This window comes from Mustela lutreola, chromosome 6, assembly GCF_030435805.1.
Source record: "Mustela lutreola isolate mMusLut2 chromosome 6, mMusLut2.pri, whole genome shotgun sequence".
Classification (NCBI taxonomy): Eukaryota; Metazoa; Chordata; class Mammalia; order Carnivora; family Mustelidae; genus Mustela; species Mustela lutreola.
In genome coordinates, this window is record NC_081295.1 from 2,728,090 (window position 1) to 2,756,032 (window position 27,943).

General features: G+C 47.7%; 1 protein-coding gene across 2 annotated transcripts in view; it reads left to right on the forward strand.

The window, feature by feature from the left end:
- Positions 1-2,070: 2,070 nt before the first annotated feature.
- Positions 2,071-27,943, forward strand: part of LOC131833378 (uncharacterized) — a 73,473-nt gene continuing 47,600 nt past the window's right edge. Inside the window, exons 1-4 of one of the 2 annotated variants that reach the window (XM_059176570.1) lie at positions 2,071-2,261; positions 19,773-19,946; positions 20,797-20,935; positions 23,212-23,288. In XM_059176570.1, coding sequence (XP_059032553.1) covers position 20,935; positions 23,212-23,288 — 78 coding nt within the window. In that variant the 5' untranslated portion in view covers positions 2,071-2,261; positions 19,773-19,946; positions 20,797-20,934. The remainder of the gene's footprint in view (positions 2,262-19,772; positions 19,947-20,796; positions 20,936-23,211; positions 23,289-27,943) is intronic. The other variant, XM_059176569.1, reaches the window with a different exon arrangement.

Here is a 27,943-nt window from a genome sequence, read left to right on the forward strand (position 1 = left end):
TGCGCTGGGCACCCGCACTTACGCTCCGTCCATCTCGCTCCCTCACCACGAAACCTTCCTGTTGGCTTTCATTCCGCCCACCGTGGGGATGAGAACTTGAGGCTCGGGGAAAACCGCACAGGACTGGCCAGGGGATGGCAATGCCAGGGCCCGCCGCCCCCGCACCCCCGCACCCCTGCCCCAGGCCCCAGAGCTCCTGGCCAGCGCCCTCCTGCCCCCTTCTCTGTCTGAGTGGCTTCGGGAGGCTCCCCAGAGACGCGCCTCGGCCGCCCGGACACTGAATCTCAGATGCGGTCTCCGTGCAGACTCCGGCTCCTTCCCAATGGCCCACAGGACCGGGATGTGCAGGAAGCTTTTCACTGGCTCCTGGCGTGCCTCCCCACCGCCCTGCTCTCCCCCACAAACCCACGTTTGGAGGTTTGCTGGCTTCGTGGCTCGCACAGAAGACCACTGCCCAAGCTATCAAGTGCCACAAATTTGGAGCTACTCTTTTTTTTTTTTTTTTTTTTTGGTAAAGATTGATGTATTTGTTAGCAATCGGGAGAGAGAGAGCCCAGAGGGGAGGAGGGGCAGAGGGAGAGAATCGGAGGTAGACTCCCTGCTGACTTGGAGCCTAATTCGGGCTCAGTCCCTCCACCCTGAGATCCTGACCGGAGCCGAAACTGACAGGAGGCCCGAATCCGGGAGCCCTCTTGGGGGCACGTGATGAACCCAGTTTGGGCCTCATGGAGTTTACTTTGTACCCACAAAAGACAGAGAAAGAAAAGGTAAGAAGGAAGGGGTGTGAAGGGAGGGACACCGGCTGTGGGAAAGAACAGGCAGGCTCAGGGCTGTTGGGGTGCTGGGGAGAGGCTGCGTTTTCAGTGAGATGGCCAGGGTTACCCCGAGGAGGGGGCGCAGAGGAGGAGAGGGAAGCGGCGGGTGGGTCTCTGGGTCTGACCATCCCAGGGGAGGAGCAGCAGGTGCCAAGGCCCTGGGGTGTGTGTGGCATGCTGGGAGTGGTGAGGTCAGAATGTGTCTGCAGGGCAGAGATGTGGCAGTCAGGGGACCGGCCTAGAGGGCCCACAAAGGACTTTGGCTTTCACTCTGGGTCAGACGAGGAGCCACCACGGAGTTCCAGCAGCAGAGGGATGTGGACTGTTGACGGGCTCACGGCTAACACGCCCAGATTCCGTGTGGTTTTGCTGCTGCCGTGAAGGGGTCCTCCGACGGGCTTACGCTGGGTTACGTTGTGGCATGTTCAGCAGCTGGAATCTGTCCGAGATGCTCCTGCTTCCAGGCATGGCAGAGCCGGGCACATCTGTGAGGCTGCAGAAGGCACCCATTGTCAGAGAATCCCAGGATGTGTCACGGGGAACACACTGCACCTTTATTAACCGCCTCGGGCCCTTGGTAAGTGGCGGAGGGCGAGCCCGGGGGAGAAGCGCGCGCGCCCACAGAAGGACTTGTGAGCCCTCTGTGAGGGACGTTGTGCGTGAGCTCTCGGTCATCGGGTCTCCTGTGTCCCTTCATGAAAGGCACCAGGGAGCCCCAAGCCCCAGTAACTCAGAATGTGGCACTGTCCTGGGATCGGGTCATGGATGGGCACCCGGCGGGCTCTGTCTGTGCCGCGTGTGACTCTGGATTCGGGGTTGGGAGTTCAAGCCCCACATGGGGCATAGAAATTACTTAAATATTAAAAAAGAAATCAATTCGTGGAAGATGTAAGAAGGTGGAAGGGGGGGGTCCCCAAATCCAAAATGACTGACTAATAAGAAGGGGAGGCCGGGACCCAGTGGCCGAGGCTGCGTGAAGACAGAGCAGACGCTGACAGACTCTGGAGAGGCAGCGCGGTGTCCCGTCCTGGAGCCTGGGGACAGAGCAGGAGCCCCGACTTCAGACTTGCCGTCCCCAGACCCCGAAGCAAGAGTCACTGCTGTCCTGAGCGCGTCCTCTGGGGGATCGGGAGCTGACTGGACTGGCGACGGTCATTGTGTGTGTCTCTGAGGAAATCACGCCACCTCGGGTCGCCCTGGACAACCCTGTGGCCGCGCGCAAACCTCAGGCTCTTCACTGTGTGTGGATCCCTGTTGCCCTGGTCACCGTCACCCTGTCCCAGGGCCCGGCCGCCACCGCCCTTCTCTGGGACGACAGTGGTTCCTGGTTCCTGGCCCGGCTCCATGCACCCCTGCGGTCCCCTCTCCCCATGACAGCCACACTCGGGTCACTCTCTGTGCCTCCTGCTGCCTCCTACCAGCTGCTTCTCGCCTTCTAGGAACAAGGTAAGCTCTAGAGTCTCTGAGAATCAATGCTTGAGAGCAGGGTGTCTGGCTGTGCTCCCTGCACCGCAGCGAGGGGCGGAGGGGCCCACCCGGGGGCCGGGGGCCGCAGGGGTGGGCTCGCCAGATGCCCCAGGAAGCTGTCCAGGTAATTTCGATTCCCACGCGGGTTTGGGAACCCCTGCCCCCCCGCGGGGGTTAGATAAATATCACCACCTGAAGACTTTGAAGGGGACGTTTGCACCTCCCAGAAGACTCCTTGATGTGGAGATCATTCCTGCTCCCTCCGCGCTCTGCCCAGCTGAGTTCAAGCAGGAATGCGCTCCCAGGCCCCGGGATCACCCACCTCCCCAGCCCTGCACCCCACCCCCCACAGGCACCTTGATGGGATTACAAAATACACCAAAACCCTTTTTGTTGACAATACTCAGTGTCAAATACCGAGGTCCTTCCAGGAGACTCATTAACATTCTGTTAATATGTGCATAAAAGGTTGTCTGGGCTGAGCCCAAATACACAGACGGGAAATCAAAGCGAAACGCTTCCCACCTTTTGCTGGCTTCCTCCCGAACAGTTATTGGTTTTAAAACAACTTCCTCGGGGAATTTCCTTTCTGAAAGCAACTCCTCTCCATGTTAAAGGAAAATGACCCCTTATTCCCTCTCCTCAGCCCGTTTCTGACAGGGAGCCCTTAATGAGAGCGGGGAGATCGCAACTGGCCGTTTGGGTTTTTTTTTCTCTGTCCTCTCCTTTTTAAGGCTGCAGGGCCAGAGGCTCTTTGGAGAATACTGAGGAAATGGAGTGACTCAAAGTGACACATTTTGTGCGCAATTTATACGAACGCACAGCTCACTCACGCGTATTTGAGCGCGCGCGCGCGTGTGTATGTGTGTGGCAAACAGTCACGGACAACAGACTCAGAGGAAAGAATGAAAAAAAAAAACTTCTCGGGGCACCTGGGTGGTTCAGTGGGTTAAGCCTCTGCCTTTGGCTCAGGTCATGATCCCAGGGTCCTGGGATCGAGTCCCCGCATCGGCTTCTTGCTCCGCAGGGAGCCTGCTTCCCCCTCTCTCTCTGCCTGACTCTGCCTGACTCTGTCTGCCTGTGCTCGGTCTCCCTCTCTATCTCCCTGACAAATAAATAAAATAAATAAAATCTTTAAAAACAAACAAACAAACAAACAAAAAAAACGCTCTCACCAAATGCTAACCCACACGAAGGAAATGGCTTTGTTCTTGACACGGCTTTAATCCATGGATTAAAGATGGGCTGAGAGTAAAAGCAGGAAAAACATCAGCTTCTAATGCAAACTTTTGTAATGTTTAATAACCTTCAGCAAATATTTTTGTTAAGTTTTTGATGCAACCAACAAGTCAAAATACGATCCTTTTTTTTTTTTTTAAGATTTTATTTATTTGACACAGAGAGAGAGAGAGCAAGACAGCAAGAAAAGGAGCACAAGCAGGGGGAGCGGGAGAGGGAGAAGCAGATGCGATGTGGGGCTCGATCCCAGGACCCTGGGATCATGAGCTTCACCCACTGAGCCACCCAGGTGCCCCTAGGTTTCTTATGACAAAGAAAGTCTGTGTCCCAGATGGATCTCTAGGTGGACCATGGGTGGCCAGGATGGCCCGCGGCCTTCTGACCCTTCTCGGCTCTCTGCCTGAGCGAGATGCTCCAGGATCATTCCTCGTGGGAACAGTATTTAACACCTTTAGCCCCCAGAGGAATCATTCTCTTCCCCGTGTTAGACGCGACGGGAGGGCATACTGTAGTGTGGCCATAGTGACCCCCACGGGGGACGAGCCGGGCCTCCTTACAGTCGGGCGGTCAAGGCTCAGCTCCGGAGAGCCTCCCGTACTTGCGGCTACGGGCACCCGCAGACTTTGAAGATTGCATTTATTTATTGTAAGACGGGTGGAGGGCGGCGAGCGGGGGAGAGAGAGAATCTCAAGCAGACTTTCTGCCGGCCACGCGGCCCCATACGGGTGGCTCTCACGACCCGACAGCATGGTCCTGAGCTGAAGAACACTCGGGAGCTCACCTGCCTGAGCCACCAGGTGCCCTGACCTCACGGACTTAGAAGTCCTCACCCACCGGGCCGCCGACAGGAGAGTCGAAGTCCTGCGCGGGCATCCTTCCTGCGCGGGCATCCTTCCTGCGTGGGCATCCTTCCTGCGCGGGCATCCTTCCTGCGCGGGCATCCTTCTTGCGCGGGCATCCTTCCTGCGCGGGCATCCTTCCTGCGCATCCTTCCTGTTGGGCTTTCCTGGCCTCTCCCCTTTCCTGCCTTGGTTTCCTGCTCTGTCCAGGGGGCTGTGGGGAGGGAGGGCAGCTGGAGGGGCCGGACCGTCCCTGGCTGTCCCTTCCCCAGCTTGTCAGTCATACCCTTCCTGGGGCACGAGGCCCGGGTCACAGCGTCGCACTCGGAAGCTGGGATTTCTGCGGGGGATGGGCAAAATGCCCGCTTTCAAATGTATTTTTACAAACCGGCTTCTGAGGGATTGGGCAGGTTTGGTACTCGCACGTGTCCGCGAGGCGGGAGGGGTCCGACTCCGCATTTCCTCGGCGGCGCACTTGTGGCCTCTCCCGAGAGCCGCTCCCGCCGGACGCGCCGCGGCCGCAGTAGGAGCCCCGTCGAGGGGGACGCGTGTCCTGCGACAAGAGGCGAACCAACCGTTTCCGTCTTGTTCTCCGTGGTTCGGGTGGACGCACCGCGCTGGAGCGTGACCCGGTGGATGCCGTAGCCCGTGAGGTCCGCGCCCCTCGCGCTGCTCTCGGCCACGGAGGCGCAGAGACCGAGGCGCGGGGCCCGCGGGCTGGGTGCGGCGTCGGACGAGGGAGGCGGTTTTCGGCCGGGCCGAGGGCCTGTGTCTGCCGCGCAGCGGAACCCGCTCGGGGGAAGCTCGAGTATCCCCCAGGCCGGGACGTGCCCCTGCCCGCGGGGTCCGCAGGCCTCTCGGACAACGTCGCAGCCGCCGTCCGGTTCGCGGCGGACCTACGCGCGGTTGTGGTGCGTTACGCGTCAGTCACCGCATGTTGATGGGACTTCGTTGGGCTTGGAAGTCGGGCCGTTTCCTCGCTCGTGCGCGCCACTGGCTTCCCGTCCGGCCCGTCAGTCGGGAGCCGGAGCCGGGGCCGGAGGCTCGGCGGGCGTCCGGCGTCCGAAAGCCGCCGCGGTTGGGGCTACTGCGCTACTTTCGCTAAATGGCGACACTTTCTCGGTTTTACTGTTTTACGGTTTCGATTTTTCCTTCCTTGAGAAGCTCCAGACTTTCATATTGAAGAAAATGGACAGATAGGAACGTCACGGGGGCCGTGGAACTGGCGGAGTAACCGAGTCACTCAAGGAGCGCGCGGGCCGCGCGGGGGCTCGGGTGCCCCTGACCACCCGCCCGCCCCTGCCCCATCAAGGCCCCCAGGAGCAGAGTCTCTTACCTCGTGTTTCGAGATCAGATCTCCAAGTGCGCTTGCTGGGCACCGCTGCCTTTGCCACGGAATACAAAATCCATTTGGTTTTCTTTCCAAGTAGCGATTAGCGTTGTGTGTCACTTACGATTCTCACCCACTGCACACGGGGTTCATGGATGGTGGCCTTCATCGGAAGGGCAGGAAGTCTCTGCCTTAGAGGACAGAGTGGCAGAGGTGCAGTGGAAAGCTAGCACAGGCCCCGGCCCATCGATTCCCAAGGGCTGAGTTCAAGGTTCCTCTGAACCAGCTACCTGGTGCTTCCACGAAGAACCCGGCGTGGCTGGTGCTCAGAAGCCCTCGGGAAGGTCACGAATCCTGGCCCGACTCACTCGACACAGTACTGCACTTTCCAACATCCACCCTCAGAAAGGAGGATCCCCTGTTTTAAGCCTAAAGAGGGTAGATTGTAATCTTGCCCATTTCTGAAACTACCAGCTCAGCTTGGTTACAGAATCAGAGCTCTGTAAACGTGCTCTCTCTTGAGTTGGTTGTTACCAAGATAAAACTGTCAACTTAGAGAAGCTGAATATCAGAAATGTGGATGTTTACTTTTTAAATTTATATTTTTTCGGGACGCCTGGGTGGCTCAGTTGGTTAAATTTATTTTTTTCATCATGGCAAGTATAATCTTTAATTCCCATCCCCCACCCCCTATTTCCCCATCCCTCCAACTCCTCCCGTCTGGTAACCATCAGTTTGTTCTCTACAGGTGAAAGTCGGTTTCTTGGTTTCTTTTTTTTTTTTTCCTTTTGTTCATTTGTTTCATTTCTTCAATTCCACATATGAGTGAAGTCATATGGTATTTGTCTTTCTCTGACAGACTTATTTCATGTAACATTATACTCTCTAGTTCTAACCACGTAGATGCAAATCATGAGATTTCATTCTTTTTCATGGCTGAGTAATATTCCATGGTATCTATGACCCACATCTTCTTTACCCATTCATCTGCCAATGAACTCTTGGGCTGCTTCCACAGTTTGGCTATTGTTGCTAATGCTGCAGTAAACACAGGGGAGCATGTATCCCCTCAAATTAATGTTTTTGTGTTTTTTTTTTTTTTTTTGTAAAAACCCAGTAGTTGAATTACTGGATCATAGGTCAGTTCTATTTTTAACTTTTTGAGGAACCTCTATTCTGTTTTCCAGAGTGGCTGCACCAGTTTGCATTCCCACCAACAGTGCAAGAGGGATCCTTTCTCCCCACACCCTCACTAACACCAGTGTCTCTTGCCTTGTTGATTTTAGCCATTCTGATGGGTGTAAGGTGGTATCTCACTGTGGTTTTGATTTGTATTTCCTTGATGATGAATGATGTTGAGCATCTTTTCATGGGTCTGTTGGCCATCTGCAAGTCTTCTTTGGAGAAGAGTCTGTTCATATCTTCTGCCCATTTTTTATTTTTATTTTTTCAAGATTTATTTATTTATTTGTGGGGAAAGGAGCGAGGGAGAGGGAGAGGCAGACCCTATTGAGCTGGATGTGGGGCTGGATCCCAGGACCCCGGATCATGACCTGAGCTGAAGGCAGAGGCTTAACTGACTGAGTCATCCAGGTGCCCCTCTTCTGCTCATTTTTAAATTGGATTATTTGTTTTTTGTACATTGAGTTGTTCTTTGTATATTTTGGATACTCACCTTTTATCGGAGATGCCATTTGCAGTTATCTTCTTCCATTCGGTAGGTTGTTTCCTTCACTGTGCAGAAAGTTTTTATTTTTATGTAATCCCAATACTTTATTTTTGCTTTTATTTCCCTTGCCTCAGGAGACATGTTTGGAAAATGTTGCTAGAGCCAGTGTCGTAGACTTACTGCCTGTGCTCCCTTCTACGATTTTTATGGTTGCAGGTCTCACATTTAGGTCTTTAACCCATTTTGAGTTTATTTTTGTGTTGGTGTAAGAAAGTGGTTCAGTTTCATTCTTCTACATGGGACTGACCAGTTTTCCCAACACCATTTGTTGACGAGACTTTTTCCCATTGGAGATTCCTTCCTGCTTTGTTGAAGATTAATTGACCATGTATTTGTCGGTTTATTTCTGGGTTTTCCATTCTTTCCATTGGTCTATATGTCTTTTTTTTAAAATTACTACCACTCTGTAATATAATTTAAATCTGGAATTGTGATGCCTCCACTTATTTTTTTTCTTTTTTTCAAGATTGTTTTGGCTATTAGGAGTCTTCTGTTTGGTTCTATACAGATTCTAGAATTGTTTGTTGTAGTCCTGTGAACAATGCTGTTGGTATTTTGATACGGACTGCGTTAACTCTGTAGATTGCTTTGAGTAGTAGAGACATTTTAACAACATTTGTTCTCTTTCAACTCATGAGCGTGGAATGTCTTTCCATTTCTTTGCCTCATCTTGAATTTTTTTCAATAGCGTTTTATAGTTTTTGGAGTACAGTTATTTCACCTCTTCGGTTAAGTTTATTCCTAGATATTTTATTGTTTTAGGTATGTTTGTCAATGGGATTCTTTTCTTTTCTTTATTTTTTGGATTATTTTCTTAATTTCACTTTCTGTTGCTTCATTATCAGTCTATAAGAAAGCAACAGATTTCTGTACCTTGATTTTGTATCCTATGACTTTACTGAATTCATTTATCCATTCTAGTAGCTTTTTGGTGGAATCTTTAGGGTTTTCTATGTATAGTATCTGGTCATCTGCAAATAGTGAGAGTTTTACTTCTTAATTTCCAGCTTGGGTGCTTTCATTCCTTTTTGTTATCTGATTGCTGAGGCAGGACTGCTAGTACTGTGTTGACCAGAAGTGGTGAGGGTGAACATTCTTGTCTTATTCCTGACCTTAGGGGAAAAACTCTCAGGTTTTCACCATTGAGTTCAGTGATGTCAGCTGTGGGTTTTTCATCTCTGGTCTTTATTATGTTGAATTATGGTCCCTGTAGGCCTACTTTGCAGACGTTTTTATCATGAATGGACGTTGTTAAATGTGAATAATTTAGTAGGAACTGAGACATAGGTGAAAGTACTGGCATATGGTGGATTTGGGTGGGTTTGGAAGATATCATGAATTATTTTCAGCAAATATTCTTCCCGGTGGGCATTGTTCTAGTAATAATTACACTTGAGGAAATTTATATTAAACAGATAATCAATAAATATATATATGTATGTATAATAGGAAATGATTATAATTAAATTATCATTTCTGATGCCAGAAATCACTTAATGGTTTTTAAAATAATCAAAAAATATATTTCATTTGCTACTTTGTGTACATTACACTTTGCATAATAAATATTGGTTGTGTGAGCTTTGCTTACAAAGCACCCACAATAATCCATTATTTGATCAAAATGGTGCTTTGTGTCAAGGAACCTAGTCTACAATTTCCTGTGAACTTGAACCCAGTGGAGAAGACTATACCGTGCAACACTGCACTGTAGCCACAAGAGAGTAATCAGCAGCGAGCGAGATCATCATTTCAGCAGCGAGCGAGATCATCCATTTCAGCATGAAATTATTATTTCCTTATCGCCCCTACTCTGGGCCCCGTGCTGTCTGCTCATCATGGTGGCATTAAGTCTACCTGCATGGTTTTGCACAAATGATCGCATGAGATGTAGGAACATGCATGTTATTTGTGGATATGTGTGTGGCCTTCAAAATCATACTAGGAAGAAAGATCAGATCAACCCTATAAATCCTCAGGAGGGCAGCACGGAGGCATTTAGTGACGTCTCTTCTAAATACAGCTTAGTGACCCAGCACGCTCCGCTGTCTGGAACTTTGCTGATAACAGCAACTAAGCCGAATGACCTTAAAGAATCAAAACACGTGTCACAGAGTCTGGGTACCACGGGAACGTGGTTACCGATGTGCTGATGGAAAGCGTGAGAGCAGCCGTCACTGACAGCGGACTTCTGCCGTCAGACCCCTCTCAGGACTTCGCACGCATCAGTGAACGTGGCTCCCGAGGAGACCACAGATGGGAGGCACGACTGATTTCAAGCCCATTCCCCAGAGGAGGCAACAGGGTGACTTGTTACTGTCCTGCAGCTTGTACGTGTCGGAGCTGCAGCTGGGCCCACACCGGCGCCCCGAGGTCCCAGCTCCTACGCTACTTGTCCTTGCCGCCTTTCACATGACCTTGTGTGAAAGCGACCGCGTAAACTAGGCGTTTCCCCTGCAGGCAGGGTAGACATTCATTGGACTTTTACTTGTCTTCATAGTCGGCCGATTATCGGATTCTTTTGTTGTTATTGCTCATAAAATATGGTTGTTATGCACACTTCTCTACACTCTTATTTTCCGTCGAGCTCTAAGCCCAGGCCAGGTTAGAACCCGTGAATTAAAACGGTCACGGTGGCCGACGCAGGCAAGCGAGCTGGGCTGTTTCCGCGTCGACCCTGATGCTGTCCCTCTAGTACCCGCAGAGGAGTCATTTGTGGTCCTGGAGGCCTGGCTGCGTGTCAAGAAATGTTTCGCTGTGTTTGAAATCCAGAAAGGTTCTGGGCAGGGTCCGCCTGGGGCTGCATACACAAGCCCTTGGAGGCCTGAGACCACGAGGCGTGGGGGAGCTGAGCCCCCCGTGGAAACCGTGCTGAGAGCTCCAGGGCCAACTGGGACCCCAGGAGCACCCTAGAGACGTGCCCCACGCTGAAGGACAGAGCCCCTGGTGGACCTTCTGCAAGAAAGAATCTTGGGGTTTCGTGTCACTAAAGTGCATTGGAGCTTACAGGAGCAGCTGCCAGGGCCGGCAGAGCTGTGAGCCCTGAGGGGGGCCCCCTTCCCTCCCACCTGACCCCGTGCAGCAGTCGGGGTTGATGGAGCAGATAGCCGGGTGAGGCCGGTGTCCTCAGACTGGCCGGCCGGGTGATGGGCAGCGTGTCGGTCACCAAAGCAGGAGACGGGAGAACGACCATAGCAGCGGGCACCTGGCCAGCTGCAGAAACCAGTCGTCTGGGGCTGGAGAAGGTCAGAGCGGGCCAGGCTGTGGGCCGACGAGGGAGGTGCTCCAGGCTGGTACAACACGGAGCGGATTCCAGGCCTGGGTGTGCGGAACCGCTGGGCCGGTTCACCGCTGCACGGGCTCCTGCTCCTCGCCCTCTGCCCTCTCTGGACTGGGCGAGAGGCTCACCGTTCCCTCTGTCCGTGCGGGCTGGGAAGGCGTTGTCATGATCCCTGCGGAATTGTCGCGCTAGGGGAAGAAATCCCAAATTATGGAAGTTTACTTGTTTATTTTTAAAGATTTATTTATTTATTTGAGAGAGAAAGAGAGTCTAGAGAGAGGGGGATAGAACCTCAAGCAGACTTTCCATTGAGCACCGAGCCCCACGCAGGGCTCCACCTCATGACCCTGAGATTGCGACCTGGGCCAAAATCAAGAGTCAGCCTCTTGACCGACTGAGGCACTCAGGTACCGCACACCCCAAATTATGGATGTTTAATGTATAACAAGCCTGTTACAACCAGCGAGAAGAGATGAACTGCGGAACAAATGTGTACTAGCGCTTCCTCCCCTCCCGCAGCTCCGGGGGGAAACCGAGCCGTACTGTTTCTTACCAGACCAATGCGCTCATCTCAGTGACGGAGGAGAAGTTAGTTTTTGCCTCTTGGATAGAAATGATATAGTCAGACACAACAGTTAAGTTTAACCCAGAAACATTGTAGAAACCTTTATATACAGTGAAATAAAACTTCATGTTAAAAGACAATGAAATCCAAAAACAATATATGTGGAAATGTGATGGGAGTTTGCATCCAAAATGCATATGGATTGCTATTAAGAAATATAGAACCGATAATCTGCTAAACAAACAGTCAGCGGGTACTAACAGTTCCGCCCCAACAACAGCCCTTTATTATATTACGCTTTTCAGAGGGCATGGTTACGTCCTTTTCCAAGTGGCACAGGACAGAGCCAGGGCTAGAGTCCGACAGGAGGGCACAGAAATGGATTTCTGCAGAAAAACATTCGGCTCCTCTAGTAAATTTAAATTGTAGTCACTTGAGTTATTACTATTTTACTACAAAAGCAGCCAAACTAAAAATCCCTGACACGGGCTGGTACATGAACAATGAATATTTACTGAATGGAAATTAGCTGAATCAAGGTAGTAATTGAGTTGTAATAAAATAACTTTAATAATTGTGTAAAACTTGCATTATATAGAAAGGCACACACAGCAGAATTACAAAATCAAAATACTGAAGTGCACGAAGCAGCAACAGGTGTGTGAAGTACGGCTGTCCACGGTGAGCGCGGGAGACCGCCCCAGCAGACGGCGAGCAGGGGTGAGCTCCCCGTGAGATCCCAGCCTCCTGTCTTAGCTGTGTGTCTGTCTTCTCCCCCAGAAAAAGAAATATCCACTTTGCAAGGTTCTAGTAAATAGATGTGAGGGCAGATCAGGGTTTGACTTGAAACATGTTCGATACATAATTGCTGAATTAAGTAATAAAAGTTGAACTGGCAGAGTGCCTGGTGCTTGGTAAGTATTCCCTTTAATTATTTCTAGAAATACAAGAGAAAACGAACCAGGCAAAGAGTTAATAATTGAATCATACTAGTTTATTTTTTATAAAATTGACTATAATAATATACACTTAAAAAAAAGGCATAGCAAGAAGCTGATGCTTTTTGAAAATATCAAATGAAAAATGAATGTAATGTTTTAAACTTTATTTTTAAATACCGTTACCTAGGCAGCCTGACTATCCCACTTGTCTCATTCCCCTCAGCTTCTGGAAGGCTGAAGATTTGTTTCTTAGATTTCTAGAGTAGAAAGAGACCTCATAAATTGTTTTCAATTTATACCCATGGTCTGAAGGAATGTGAAACACACATACACACAAACAGGACATTTTTTTTTTTTTTTTGTAATGCCAAACCTGAGTGTGTAAGACATGGTGTCAAATCCTAGCTCATTTAGCATGTGTTTGTATCTCCGGCACCCGCAGTCGGGATACAATGTAACAGCAATGAGCACCCGACCCTGCAGGTCGCGCGGGGAGCAGCCCAAGGGACATGGACCTGTTCAGTTGTCCCAGGTCGACAGGTAGGTAGGCTCTCTTGTCACCCTTGCCATCCACAGATGAGAAACAGGGAACATGGAGAGCTCATGGAACTTCCCAGAAACCCAACTAGAAAACACCAGGGCTGGGAGTTGAGCTCTGGAAGTCTGGAGATGGGAGCTCAGCCCAGGAAGAGGCAGAGGCACATTAGCCGGCATAATCTCTAAAATGTGAAGGGTGTAACAGTAGAGACATAGACGTGATCTCTTCGTGGAAGTAAAGATGATCTCACAGTCAGCTGATGGAACCGCAGGCACATGGCCCCTGGGACTCTAGGTTGATAAAACAGTGGGGTTCACACAACGTTGGAGGGAGAAGCACTCCATGTATTCTGTAGCTCACCACATCGGCTCTGGGGTTCACAGTAAATGACCACAAATGGAGTAGCCCATAGAATTTTTTTTAAAAAAGATTTTATTTATTTATTTGACAGAGAGAGATCACAAGTAGGCAGAGAGACAGAGAGAGAGGAGGAAGCAGGCTCCCCGCTGAGCAGAGAGCTGGATGCGGGTCTCGGTCCCAGGACCCTGAGATCATGACCTGAGCTGAAGGCAGCGGCTTTAAACCACTGAGCCACCCAGGCGCCCCAAGTCCATAGAACTTACTCCCTCACAGCTCTGGAGTAGAGAAGTCTGAAATCAGAGTGTCAACCACTCTAGAGGGCAAAAATGAAGACCTTATGATTCAGAGGAGCCAAAGACATGACTCTACAACCTTCAGATGATGTCTCCCAAAGATCCTAAGGTCAGGAAATCCAGTCACACAAGGACATTTCAAAACGATGGGTGAGCCTCAGAGCCTGTCAATCAATTCTGGAGCCTCTAAGGAGCTTCAGAGCATGGGCAGTGTCATCTCAGCGGGATCCAAAGGTAGAGAAGGGGCATCTCAAAACATCTGTGGCTGAGGTCTTTGTTTCATGAAATGAGTCCCATTGATATGCATGGGAGACACAAAGTTTTGAGAAAGTCGCTTCCACAGAAACCTGCTAGCTTGGGTTTCTGCATTCATTCCTTGGCAAGGAATGAAGAGGGTACAAAATGAAAGGAGACCCTCCAACTTCCCAGATTCTACCATCAGGAAGCAGGCTGAGAAAGATGCTCATCTGCAAACAGGTGCCACCTTTTGTTTCAAAGCAAGGAAGACTCAGAAAGCAGAACCAAGAGCCCAGAGGGTGAACCCACAAGAATTATTCCCAGGCCTTGAAACCTCATCAAGGAACTTCCAACATTGCCCATCTGGCTTTGGAGACTCCTTTAGACTCTGTTTTTCTCTTCTTTGAAGCAGAACTGTCTGTGGCTATTGTCGGCTGCTGGTCCCACCAGTGCGTGCTTGGTGTATTGGGAGTAAACAGCTCTTCTCTTTGGTTTCCCAGACCCAAAGATGGAATTGGGCCCCAGGAGTTGAACTTAGTGATTATACCAGGAGCCTTCTCTGACCTTTGATGTGATTTTGATAATGACATTTTGAACTCTCAGCTGATGCTACAAAGAAAAGAGAATCTTGGGAACCTGGGGAGAGACTAAATGTCTTTTGCATGTGAACATAGGAGACAGGGCTTAGATGGTGGCAGGCAGACTCCAAGAGGGTCCCCACAATTCTTGCTTCATAGTATTTATGCCTTTGTGTAATCCCCAGCCCTGAATCACAAAGCAGGACATGTGACTTGTTCCTACCCAATGGCATATGGTGATAATGAAGGATGCCACTCTAGGGATGCATATGCTTCCCCAGTCAGACCTCCAGATGAGGATGCAGCCCAGCCAACACCTTGACTATGACCATGAGTCTGTGAGCAGGATACCCAGCTAATCCATTTCTATGTTTCTGACTCACAGACACTCTGAGGTCATGATGTGTGCAGTTTTAAGTGGCTACAGCTGGGGTAATGTGTTACACAGCAATAAATAATGAATGCATGAAATTTATTCCATTTATTCCTTTAACACCAGTAAAGAGTGTGATGCCAGTGCACAGTAAAGATGTTAATGGCTACATGGTCCTTGGTTTGTATCATTTTTATTAATCTGAACATATTTAGAATATTAATAGCCCAGTTCATTCATGAAATAGATAAAAGATTTTTAAATAATTTTACACATAGTGGTGATTCCTCTATATACTTAGCTCTTAAATTGGTTGATACAATTAGATAAAACTTTAAGGCTCACAGGTACAAAAGGATTATTTAATATGCATTGATTTCCTACTGTATGCCAGACTGCTTTGGGCGCATCACAGACAGTGTCGTGCTCTCAGAACAATCCTGGGAGGAATCTATTTTTATTAAGTTAGTTTCTGCTGAAAAAAACTGAGGGTTTGAGAGGTTAAGCAACTTGCCCAAAGCTGTGCTCTGATCTGATCCCAAGTTAGACAAACCCCAAAGCTCATGTCCATTTCCTTTAATATGTTGCTTATTTTTTAAGTTTTTAAACTGAAAGTAGGAGATTCTTTCCCCCCAGGTTTATTCATCTATTTGCTTTTACCAGTACATTTTTAAAAGATTGATTTACTTATTTGAGAGAGAGAGAGAGAGAACACACGCGTGAATCGGGTTGGGGCAGAAGGAAAGAATCTCAAGCAGACTTTCTGAGCATGGAACCTGATGCTGGTTTCGATCTCATGACCTTGAGATCATAACCTGAACCCAAACCAAGAGTTGGACACTTAACTGACTGAGTCACCCAAGCTCCCCTACCAGTACATTTTAAAAATAAGGATCTTTAATTTTTTTTTAATTGTCATAATTGTGTTGAACACACGACAGAGTAGAAATGCAAGCACTTTCCTTATTCCCTCACCAAATATTTTTGAGTGTCTTTTATTATTATAAAAATGCAAAATAAGTAATTTTAATTTTGCTATTTGTTAGCTACATTATTTCACTTTATGATTTCCATAAATATTTTCATTACAAAGAATACTGAAGTCTATATTTATCCTAGGTGTGAATGAGCAGCAATTAATGTTTACTAAGCCCTAATCCAGCACCAGATGGCTTCAGTGGTGATTTCTACCAAATATTCAAAGAAGAATTAGTATCTCAAACTCTTCTAAAAACGAGAAGAAGGAATTCTTCCAAACTAATTTTACCAGGTCAGCGTTATTTCAACACCAACATCAGACAAGGAGGTCACAAGGAAAGAAACTTACAGGCCAATATCTCTGGTGAAAATATATACAAAGATCCTCAATAAAATATCAGAAAATTGAATTGAACAATATATTAAAAGGCTCATAACCTATGATCAAGTAGGATTTCTCCCACATTAGTCAGTGTGATACACCACATTAACAAAGGAAAGGATAAAAATCACATCAGCATCTCAAAAGATGCAAAAAAAAAAGCATTTGACAAAATAGAACATCCATTTATGATAAAAACTCTCAACAAAGGGTTATAGAAGGAACATTTCTCAACATAATAAAAGACTTATAGGACAAGCCACAGCCACATCATATTCAGTGAAGGGTTGGAGGCTTTTTCTCTAAGATCTGGAACAACACAAGGATGCCTACTCTTGCCATTTTTATTCTACACCATTATTAAAAGTCCTAGCCAGAGCAGTTAGGCAAGAAAAAGAAATGAGGCATCTAAATTGGAAAGGAGAAAATAAAATGGTCACTATTTGGAAAGGGCACAGTATTACAGACAGAAAACCTAAAAACTCCACCAAAAAAATCTTAGGGCTAATAAAAGAATTCAGTAAAGTTGCAGGAGACAAAATCAATGCACAAAAATCTCTTGCATTCCTCTGCACTAATAATGAATTCTGAGAGATGAAGAAAATAATCTCACTTCCAATTTCATCAAAAAGAATAAAATACTTAGTAATAAATTTAACTAAGGAGATGAAGGACATGTATATTGAAAACTACCAGGCATTAATGAAAGAAATTGAAGAAGACACAAATAAATGAGAAGCTAGTCCATGCTCATGGGTTGGAAGAATAGTGCTAAAATGTCCACCCTGCCCAAAGCAATCTACAGATTCAATGCTTCCCTGTGAAAATTCCAATGACATTTTTCTCCTGCAGAATTGGAACAAACAGACCTAAAATGTGTATGGAACCACAAAAGACCCCAAGTAGCCAAAGCAAATTTTGGATAACTTGTCATGGTCTAAGAGTATCTCTAAGACAACTTTATATTTGTAGATTTCTGTGTTCATAGGGGAAATATTCCCCTAAAATATTGATTTGAAATGAACAAATCTGGCCCACTCGGTATGTAGATACTACCATTCCTGACTATTGAGGGTTAAAACTGCTCCCAGCAATTAGATTCTCCAAGCCACTGTGGTTCCTTGACTTGAAGCTGCCTCTCAGTGAGCGGTGAGCGCGGGAAACTAGTCAAGGGTAAAGTTCGGGGTCTTGAGGAGTTAGGGGCCTGGTGCTGCACGTGAGCTATGACTCAAGACAAAGGAAGATCTTCCAGGGGACTCCAGGTTTGCACAAGGAGATTCTCCCTGGATGCCTCCTTTCTTCTGAGAGGTGTCACTCCTTCACAGTGAAAGGGAAAGCGGGCTGTAAACACACTCTCTATACATCTACAGAAAGAGAAAAGAGAGAGAGAGAGCAGAAGGCTTCAAACCTCTTCCTGGGCTGGTGGTGGTTCTATTCAGGACTAGACTCCTGCAAACATCATTACTAACAGAAGTGGGTCAAGTTGAAATTTCTGTGGAGTCGGCTGGGGGTCGGAGTGGGCTGAAACCGAAGTCAGATGCTTTTTATCTTAAGCCCTTCTGAACAACGTCGTTTTAAACAGCCATGCACGTGTATGAACATGATTTTTAAAACACAATAATGCAGAAATTTAAAATTTTAGACTCAGAAGGGACTGGAGGTGCCGTCTAACCCACTTTATTTTAGGAGGAGTTTAGTGCCAGGATCGGAAATGGTTCAAAACTAAGAATAATGAATAGAATATATTCATACTTATGGAGCATATATCTTTTATTCTGAATTCAGGTTTCTAGCTCGTTAGAATCAGTGGGAGAGGGCGATACCATTATTAAGGTTTAATCAGCCTAGCCTAACAAGAAATATAACAATGAGAACACACTTGAATTTTCACCAAGAAAAAGTCACCGAGATGGCAGGGCACAAGCTAGATGACGCGACTGCCTCTGTGGGGAGATGTCCCGGGACACTGAAGTTCCTTTTGGGATTATTTAAAATGATTTGTTTGTCTCTCTAAACCTTCATCAGTGTTTACACTGTCGTAGGTTATCTATAAAGATATGTTTTTGATTAGGTTTATTCTCTTCTTCTCCAAAAGGGAACACCGCAGATAAAGAAATCATCAAGAAATAATTCCCAGGTCTTGGGTAATGCTTGGCAACACTTGCGTGCCCAAGCCTCTGAAGTCGACTTTCTGAAATGAAATGTACTCTGAACCACTTTCCCACTCACTTTCTCAAATGTTTAAGGTAAACAAGCTTAAGAGGCAGCACTCTGTTGGCAGTGCCTGCGCAGAGCTCCCTAAGTTCCTAAGCGCATCTCTGTGTGTGGTCCGGTACCTGTGGATTCCCGGCCCCGCCCGCAGGCCCGCAGTGGTCGCGCCGGCTGCACCGGGTGGGCTGCGGGCCTCCGACTCTCGCTGCCCTGGGGTCCTCCACCGAGGGGGTGGCCGCGGGCAGCGATGCTCGGGGACCGCGCGCGAGGACGGCCCCCCCTGCCCCAGGGGTATTTGCTGAATCCCGATCCCGCCTTCCTGAGAAAGAGCTCGCTCCAGAAATTAAAACCAGCTCTCAGTATCTTAAATAGGTCAGACACAAAGTCTCAGTGGCCTTGCTTGACCACTGCTACTTGAAAACAAATTTCTTAATAGTTTAAAATGTAAGGGAGCGCAAAGGGACATTTGGTTATTCGGAAGAGTTGATCTTTTACGAGAAACTATTTCATGAGACTCCTTGGAAAGTGACTCGATACTCACAGCTTCGTGTTCACACGCGGCTAGTTGGGGGAGGACGTGAGAATGTGCCAGATCACAGAACCCCAGGACGTGAGGATGTGCCAGATCACAGAACCCCAATCTTCTCTTTCTACCCCTGAGTCTTCTTATTGGGATGAGAGTAACTGCGGCTTCTAATGGCCCAACGGGAACGCGGGACAGAAGCGCGCCGCAGGTTTACGGCCTGCCAGCGGGGCTCCGGGCGGATCGGGTCGGGCCCGCGGCCTTTCCTCGCCGGTCCCCGCTGCGCGCTCATTAGCACCCACTGTCCTTAATGGCTTCCTGTGGCTGGATGTTTACTTGTCATTTGTTGTCGCCTTTGTCTCCGCGCTACTGAACCGCGGGCTGGCGGCGACTTTCCTTTCCAGCCTTGCAGTTGCTCCTGGGGGTGAACAGGCGCCCCCGACGCCCCCCGCCCCGCGCGCACCTCCCGGCGCCCCGCATGCACCCCGCGCCCCGCGGACACCCCCACTTCACCGCCCCCTGCATGGGCCCGGAGCAGCGCCAACCCTGCGGGCTTCCTCGTCGGCACCAACCCCCTCCGCGCCGCGCCGCGCCCTGCACTCCACGCACCGCAAATAACTGGCATTTCCGCACCCCTGCATGCACCCCGCGCACCGCCCCACGCAGCGCAGCGCGCCCGGGCGTGCAGCTGGGGCACACACGTGGCCCTGCCGGTGCCTCCCCAAGTGTCCCCCATTCCCGGCGCGCACGTACCTCGCGCTCCGGCGCCTCCCCAGTAGGATTGAGGGCAAGCTGGGAGCGGGGCTGAGAAGCCCTGGACAGGCACGCCCGTTGCCGCAGCGTTCCGTGTGTCCCCTCGCAAATGTGCGACCCAGGAACTGGGGGGCCCGGACCCTGCAGCCCCTCTGCCCTGCGTAGGTGGAAGCAATGGCAGACCCCATCAGCCCCTCAGGGACACGTGAGACGCAGAAAGGCGGTCAGGAGGGGACACCCCAACACCATGCCCCCCAAGCCCCTACACCCTGAGGGGCTGCTTTCTGTACCCTCGCAGGCACAAGTGATGACGCGCACGACGGACGCCCCTGTCTTTTCAGGGCCGTTCTGTTCCGGCGGAGCCCCAGCAGCAGCCTCGGCGGGTGAAAGCTCTTCCTGCCCAGGGAGGAGGGAACCTACCCGGGGGGCCACCGCAGCCTCCGCCCAGATCGACCTCACCTAGTGAGGAGCTGCTTTAGAAACTGGACGGAAGACATTGTGTGACTTGTGCTGACGTCAGTTACATTCGCATCATCATCATCATCATCCCCCCCCCCAAAATCCCCCAATCTCTTTAGAGCCCCGCACTTCCTGACTTGATTCTCCTTGAAGGGAACACAGGGGATCCACCCCAGAGTTAAAAATCTCTGCGCTAACTAGTTCTTCTTCTAAAGAAGCTTCTCCAGGTATCCAGTTCTGCTTATCAACCGAACCAGGCCTTATCAGTGTGACAGGCCCTCCCAGTTTCTAAGAGACGACATTTAGAGGAGGGGAGACTCCTGGTGCGTCATTTATTACCACGCCGGCCTGTTTCTAGGTGACAATTGGTTTATAGGGTGTGGTAATTCCAAAGTCCCCCGGCAAAGGGAGATGGAATTAGAAATGGAATTGTAGCAGACAGTTCTCTTGATCTACTTCCTCTCGCAGCTCTCAAGGCTCTTTCTCTTTCTCTTCTTTCTCCATTTCGTCCTGACGGCTCTCTTCTGCTTCCCCTGCTTGTCCAAAGAAGTCTCCTAGGTCAGCTCCTAGCTGCTATCACTGAGGACAGAAGGAGGAGGAGAAAGAGAAGGAGGAAAGAAAAAAAAAAAAAAAGCACAGTTCACTTCCCTTCAAATTGTTCCCTTTAATTCTTAAATACAAATGAGCCCCTGGAGCTTAGGGACAAAGACTTTCAAAGGTATTACTCTTGCCGGGTCAGAAGTTACTGTTGAAAAAAAACCCTTTCCTAATTAGATACCTGTCAAGTGTCCACGTGTTAGACTCTGAGGCTTAGAAATGGAATTTTAAAGTCCTAATTATCTGCTGACTCATAATTTGCCACTACAATATCACTGAAATACAATTATTGTTCTCTCTGAAAATAAGATTACAGAGTTGCCGAAGGAGCCGGCCAAATGCGGACCCTTGAAGAGCGTGAGCCCTTGTGAGGAGTTCTGGAAGCCGATTCAGGAGGAAGCCCGAGGAACAGAAATCAAACAAAAGCTCTAGAACATAAAATTTAAAAGTGTGTATTTTTCCTATTTGTTTCTTCTGGATTTTGATAAGTGTTTTCAGTGTTTAGCACTTAGTTCTGGGAAGTAGTGATGTCATCTGCCTTCCGGTTAGTTTAACCTTACAGGTGGGGTGTTTTTGAAACTATGTTGATTTCAGTATAATTTTTTAAATAAATGGGCCCTGTAAAATTGTACTTATGGGGTTGATATTTCCTTTAGTGAACTAACCTCCGTGACAGCAATCATCAAGAACCAAATCCAAATCGCGGAGTCAGAACACTGCACATTTTTTCCCTTGGGACCTGGGCGGCCTCTCTCACCAGAGTGAGGAAAGTCATTTCGATAAATGCTGGGCGTGTCCCTCTTGCTGAGTCCTTTGCGCAAAGACATGTGATAAGTTGCCGGGGGATGAAAAGCCCGCGTTCTCAAAAAGTGTTTGAGGTGTGAGAACATGGGATTTTAAAGCAGGGCTGCAAGAAATTTTGTGAGTTAAATCTACTTTGTCGAGTCCCGTAACAGCAGTCATACCCCACCGTGGGTTTCATCCCAGCGGTATCACGGACGCTTACGGAAGCACAGCTGTTACCTGTGCGGGACGCCAGCGAGGGGAGAGTGCGTGAAACCCGGCCTACGCCGCTGGGTGGCTTGTGGTGCATTCAGATGGATGGGTTGGATCAAGAAGCCCATGGAAGAGCTTCATGGGGTCCGTAGATGAATGCTACCTTCTCTGAGGTCTGTAGCGCTCCAGGGTGACCGAAGTCCTCCTGGATTCTTGCCTAAGCGTTCCTTAAACGCTCAGCATGCCAGGCACTGGTGTAGGCGGTGCTGGTACTCAGGGAACATGACCCACTGATATTTACCCATTTTCCTTTGGGCAAAATGCTAACACGAAATATGTTTAGGTGAGCACCATCTCCTATTAACTATGCATTCACATTACTACCTCGCGTGAATATTCTAGACTCTCTTCCCTAACCTGTGCTCTGGGTCTTACAGACAATGTGATCTTTCACTTTACCCCCAATATTGTTATGTGCTGTTTTCATAAAAATGTCTAAAGATGTTTTGTTCCAACTTGCAGATTGCTTCCATGATTTGTGCATTTAACCCATTTAACAAAGAAAGTCAACTTCCAGAGAAGATTTAAACATTGTTAGTAAAGTAACTTTTTTTTTAAGAACAGAAAAATTCAAGGGCAAATTGTGGCGAGGTGTGTTGGAGCAAAAGGGCCCGTCACTTTTTCATGTGCCCATGGAACTCCCAAAGAGCGAAGCGTGGGGCGGTGTGGGAAGCCTGTTGAGAAAGCGCCTCCCTCTGGGAATTCAGGGTGAAGGGCCGGAGCTCCCCCAGTGAAAGGACGGACAGTTTGGAGCCTGTCATTGGGGGTATGAATGGCTTCTGGCTGTTCACGCTGACCTGCCCAATTATATACGTAAACGGAACTTAAAGCCTGGGAACTCACAGACTGTGGATCTTTCTGAGTGCACACAGAAACCGGGACATCTGAATGAAGGCTTTAAATTAGAGATAGAAGGAATAAAAAAAATCAAAACAATGGTTCTCACTCTTGAGAGCAGATACGTGTGCAGGTGACCTAGGGAGGTTCTGTGGTGAGTAGGGAGGGGTATCTGTTGTCAGAACATTTCTTTCCACCATTAGCAAGTGTCCCGTGTTTCCTAATAGATCATGTGATGAGGCATCCCACACATGGAAATCTGTCATCACCTGTAATCATAGAGCTGTTGCAGTCGTGAGACTAGACCTCCGTACGAGATGTCAAGTTAGCCACCTGTTCATAAACATTCACAAAAGGAAAATAGTAACATTTTCTGGGACATGCAGGACCTTGTTCCAAATACAAATGCTGTTTGCCAAAATTTTGGAATATTTAAATGCTACATATAAAATGTGTTTTTTGTCTCTACCAAAATAAGTTTAGTTTTTCTTGGAATTTTAAGGATTGAAACATCCTGATACCATTTTTGATTTCTATACAGTGATAAATAAAAAAATCTACCAGCACTTGTGCATATAAAAAATAGTATTAAATATGGAAATACCAGAATAAATTTTGAAAGAAAGGACTGTAAATTTCCAGTTTTGTGCCAAAAGGATGAATTTATTACTCAAATGTTAAACTTGATATTAAATATTAAGCAATGTATCCCGATGTGAATTCATATTTTATTCTATATATAAGGTAGTGGAAATTTATAATATCAAATGCTTCATTGTGTTACTACATAAGTAGGTGAGTCCTTGATAACTTTAAAGTATTTCTTTCCAGTGTCTACTCCTAGACCCTGGGCTGCTCCTAAGACAAGAGAAACTCGGCTGATGGTCAACGCCGATCAAAGGGAAGAGGTAATGTTTCTCATATTGATGAAAAATGTATTTTCTAACACGCAGTTTCAAATACACTAGGGAATATTTTTTGTGTGCTTCCTATGCTCCAGGATTTTTAGTTACTTAGAATTAAAATATTCATTTCAACCAAGTGGCGAGTGTAACAAACATGTTTACTTTTTTTTTTTTTAAGGATTTCATTTATTTATTTGAGAAAGAGAGAGAATGAGAGAGAGAGCATGAAAGGGAGAGGGCTGAGGGAGAAGCAAGCTCCCTGCCGAGCAGGGAGCTGATGTGGGACTGGATCCCGGGACTCCAGGATCGTGACCTGAGCCAAAGGCAGTTGCTCAACCAACTGAGCCACCCAGGCACCCCACATGTTTACATTCTTATTTTTACTCAAAGTAATGCTTTGTGTCCTCCAAATGCTTCTTACTTGGGTGACCTAAAAGAGGACAGTCATGGTCCCTGCCCCTGAGACTGTATCTGGGAGATAAAACCCATTAAAAGCGCACAAGGAGAGTAACAAAAGCACCAGGAGGTGATTTTTTCTCCACAGGTTTGGAGAGGAAGAAAGTAAGTTATGATTGTTCCTTATTCTATTAAATCAGTATGAAAATGAACGAAGGAGTTTCTTTTTTTTTTACTTTTCAAATTAATTAATTTATGTATTTGACAGAGACAGAGAGAAAGACGGTGGAGAGAGAACACAAGCAGGGCGAGTGGGAGAGCAGGAGTGAGAGGCAGGCTCCCCGCTGAGCAGGGAGCCCGATGCGGGGCTCGATCCCAGGACCCCGGGACCATGACCTGAGCTGAAGGCAGAGGCTTAACTCACTGAGACACCCAGGCACCCTGAGCCAAGGCGTTTTCTGATATACAGCAGGTTTAGCGTGGTCTGCAACGGTTTGCTTTTCCAGATAGGAGAGTACCTGTCCCGGTGCATGGTGTGTGTCTGGTCTCCTGAGCTGGTTTTAGCTGCTGTGGCTCTTGAAGTCACTGGCTAGGGTTCCAGGGGTTGGGCGCGTTTCTTTCGGCTGGTGCGGTCCATTGTTCTTCCTCTGCTATTCTGTGCATGTCCATTCCTTCCCCTGAGTGGTGTTTTGCCTGTTATTCCAAAGCTAGATGGCAGAGTTTGGAAATTAAGGACAGAAGGATCTAGGATAGAAATATAGGATATTATGAAATGCATTTTTGTGCCTGCACGTTACGGGTTAGATTTCAGCACTCAGGTAACTCCTTTGCCTTGGTTCATAGTGCCGGATTTTGTGTTATTGTTGCGTATTTGCACCTGGCAGCAGTAGTGGAGGGAGAGCTCCACCTTGGCATAAGAAAATCTGGGTCCAACTCCTTGTTTGTTCCTTTAGAGCTGTCTGAGCGTGCCGTCAGCCCCTTGAGTTCTCTAGAAACGGTGAAGATGGCGTCTATTTTGTGAGCAGAACCCAGCATGAAAGTGCCTGCCACAAATCCGCTTAAATTAAGACAAAAATGAAGACTGTATGCTGTTTAAAGTATGTTTTGTTTTGTTGTGAATCATTGCATCATTCTTTTTTCTAAACAACCTGGTAGGCTGTGTCCTGAACTTTTCCTTGACCAGAAAATCGTTGGGGGCACAGCCAGCCACAGCACACCGCTCAGCGCGCCCTCCTGGACGAGTGGAGGAACGCTGGCCCTTCGCACCTGGGTGCAAGGAGCACATCGCTCTCAGTCCGCTAGACAGGGTAGCATTTTTGGGGCCCCTTCGTCAGATGGTTGGAGATGGCTGAAAGTTGAATTTGCAGCCAACATTTGTCTTATGTACGGCATCTCTGTAGGGAAGACCACATGGCCTCATGATTCCAGACTCAGAAGTTCCATTTAACACCTTTCTATCAAGATAAGTCTTACATATTGAACTAGGAAAGATGGTTTTCTCAATTAATGTTAGAAGTGTGGAGCTTTTGGGAAAAAAAAAAAAATCACTATCTGCCTGAAAGTAAGGCTTCAGTGTCTGTGGAGAAATTGAAGAAATTACAACTGTCTTTGATGCGAATGATCTCTGGCCACCCCCTCTATTCAAAGAGGAGCTGAAAGCACACTCTTTGTCCACACACCCATGCATGTGTACAGAAGCAGTCCTGCTTCTGTACTTACAGGATTTCATGCACGTTCTAAGGCAAAGATGAAAATGTCGTTCCCTTTGCAAAAAAAAGCTGGACTGAGTTAGTAAAGCTCTAGAAACTTCTACACTAGGGAGATGCAAACAGGTTTACCTGAACCTGGGAAGACACGTGTAAGGGGAGAGTAAGCGTCTTCAGAGACGTGGGGTTCTCAGGTGGGTTTCATATTATTTCATATTCCAAAAAGCATATTTCAGGTGTATTTCATGTTTTTCCCAAGTAGATTCAGACACCAGACTAGGGCCCAAGGGAGGGAGTTACAAAGAAGTAAATTTCGTTCAATATGAGATGGCGTGTTTTTAGTGACTAAAGGTGAACCCTTGCTCCAGGCTGTTTGTGTAACGTGGAAGTGTGTAAGCCTGAACTGGGCACCACCACCACCTTTCCGCTGTTCTACTACCTTCCCACACCCCCACACCAGGGATTTTGGTTTTTGAGAGAAGTTTACTTAGGCAGATGCTAATGTTCCTCCCAATTCAAAGTGTATAATCATCTGGATACAGAGAGAAAAACAACTAGAAAACAACACAGGATGTGAAAAACAAACATACTGTACAGAAAACTATTCAGAAGACTGAGTATAGATGCTAGTTTATAAACCTGAAGCCACACTACACATGCAAACAATTGTTAATGTGTAATGAGTTTTTCTTTTTTTTTTTTTTTAAAGATTTTATTTATTTGTCAGAGACAGAGGGAGAGAGAGCGAGCGAGCACAGGCAGACAGAGAGGCAGGCAGAGGCAGAGGGAGAAGCAGGCTCTCTGCCGAGCAAGGAGCCCGATGCGGGACTCGATCCCAGGACGCTGGGATCATGACCCGAGCCGAAGGCAGCTGCTTAACCAACTGAGCCACCCAGGCGTCCCTGTAATGAGTTGTTAAAAAAGATTTTATTTACTCATTTGACAGAGTGAGACAGCGAGAGAGGGAACACAGGCAGGGGCAGTAGGAGAGGGAGAAGCAGACTTTCCGTGGAGCAGGGAGCCCGATGCGGGGCTTGAGTCAGGACCCTGGGATCACGACCCGAGCAGGAGGCAGACGCTTAGTGACGGAGCCACCCAGGCACCCCTGTTAATGTGTAATGATTAATTGGAGTTTTCCATTTTATAGCTTTTTAGGAGATGTTAATATTATTTTATAGATTGAAAAAAATCACTGCTAAATTTAAGTGTCCTAATTAAATAGTACACTACGGAAAAAAAGGGTTTAAGCGTATATATTTCTGGAAGGGTTATGTATGTGAGAGAGAACAAGTACGCGTGGGGGAGGGTAGACGGAGAAGGAGGAAGAGGACCTCCCTGAGCACCGAGCCTGACCCTGAGACCGAGACCTGAGCCCAAACCAAGACTCAGACGCTCGACTGACGGAGCCACCCAGACGCCCTGGGTTCTTAGCTCAGACTAAAGCAATAAGATGTAGGCGGGGCGAACAGCAAAAATAGTAACAGTACATATTTACTACGACATGTCCAGCGCCGCGCCTGGATTATACCAATTAATCTTCACACAAACCCTGCGAGACGGTGTACTGCTGTTTTTTAGTAAATCCGCTTTGCAGATAAAGAAGTGGAAATTTAGGACAATTAACAACTCACTCGCACAGGGCACCCAGTTAACATGGCATGGACCTTGAATCCAAACCCAGCCTATCTCCAAAGCCTGTGGACCTTGCCATGCCTATCTCCGGCACAGCACAAAGTCACCAGAGAACATGCAGCAGATGCACAGAGAAGCCCTTCCTTGTGACCAGGGAGCAACAGTCCACCAATTTCGTTATTAATGTGCATTAGTAAAGTGACATAAATTACATCCCAAGAAAAGACAGCTACAGACCAATATCTCTCATAATCATAAATGCAAAAATTCTCAACAAAATAGTAACAAATCATACCCTCCAAAACATAAAAAGAATTATATACGATAACCAGTTTGGATCTATCCTGGGTATCTAAGGCTGGTTCAACGTTTCAAAATCAATTGATGTATTTCAGTATGTCAACAGACTGTAAAAGAAAAATCACACGATCCTATCAGTAGACGCAGAAGAAATAATTGACAAAATCCAACACTCATTCATGATTAAAAAAAAAAAAAAAAACCAACCCTCTAAGTAAAGTAGAAATAGAGGGGAATTTCTTCAACTTGATAAATATCTACAAAAACATACAGTTAAGTTCACACTTAATGGTGAGAAACTCAAGGCTTTCTCACTAGGATCAAATACAAGTACAACTCTCCTGGAACTAATCAGTCATTAGAGTATAGTTGCAGGATACAAGGCTAATATACAGAAGTCCGTTGTTTTACCATAGGCCAGGAATGAACAAGTAAACTTCGTGATTAAAAACACAATACCGCCTCGGTTACAGCGTCCGTGGTCCCGAAAGATGGCGGGGCGAAGTGTTGGTCCTCGGAGACGGAGCGTTTCAGGCGCTCCACTCCCGCCGCGCGTTCAGCAACCTGCAGCGTCTGGACGGGACCTCGTAGCCAGGGAGGAAGAATATAAGCGCTTGAATGCAG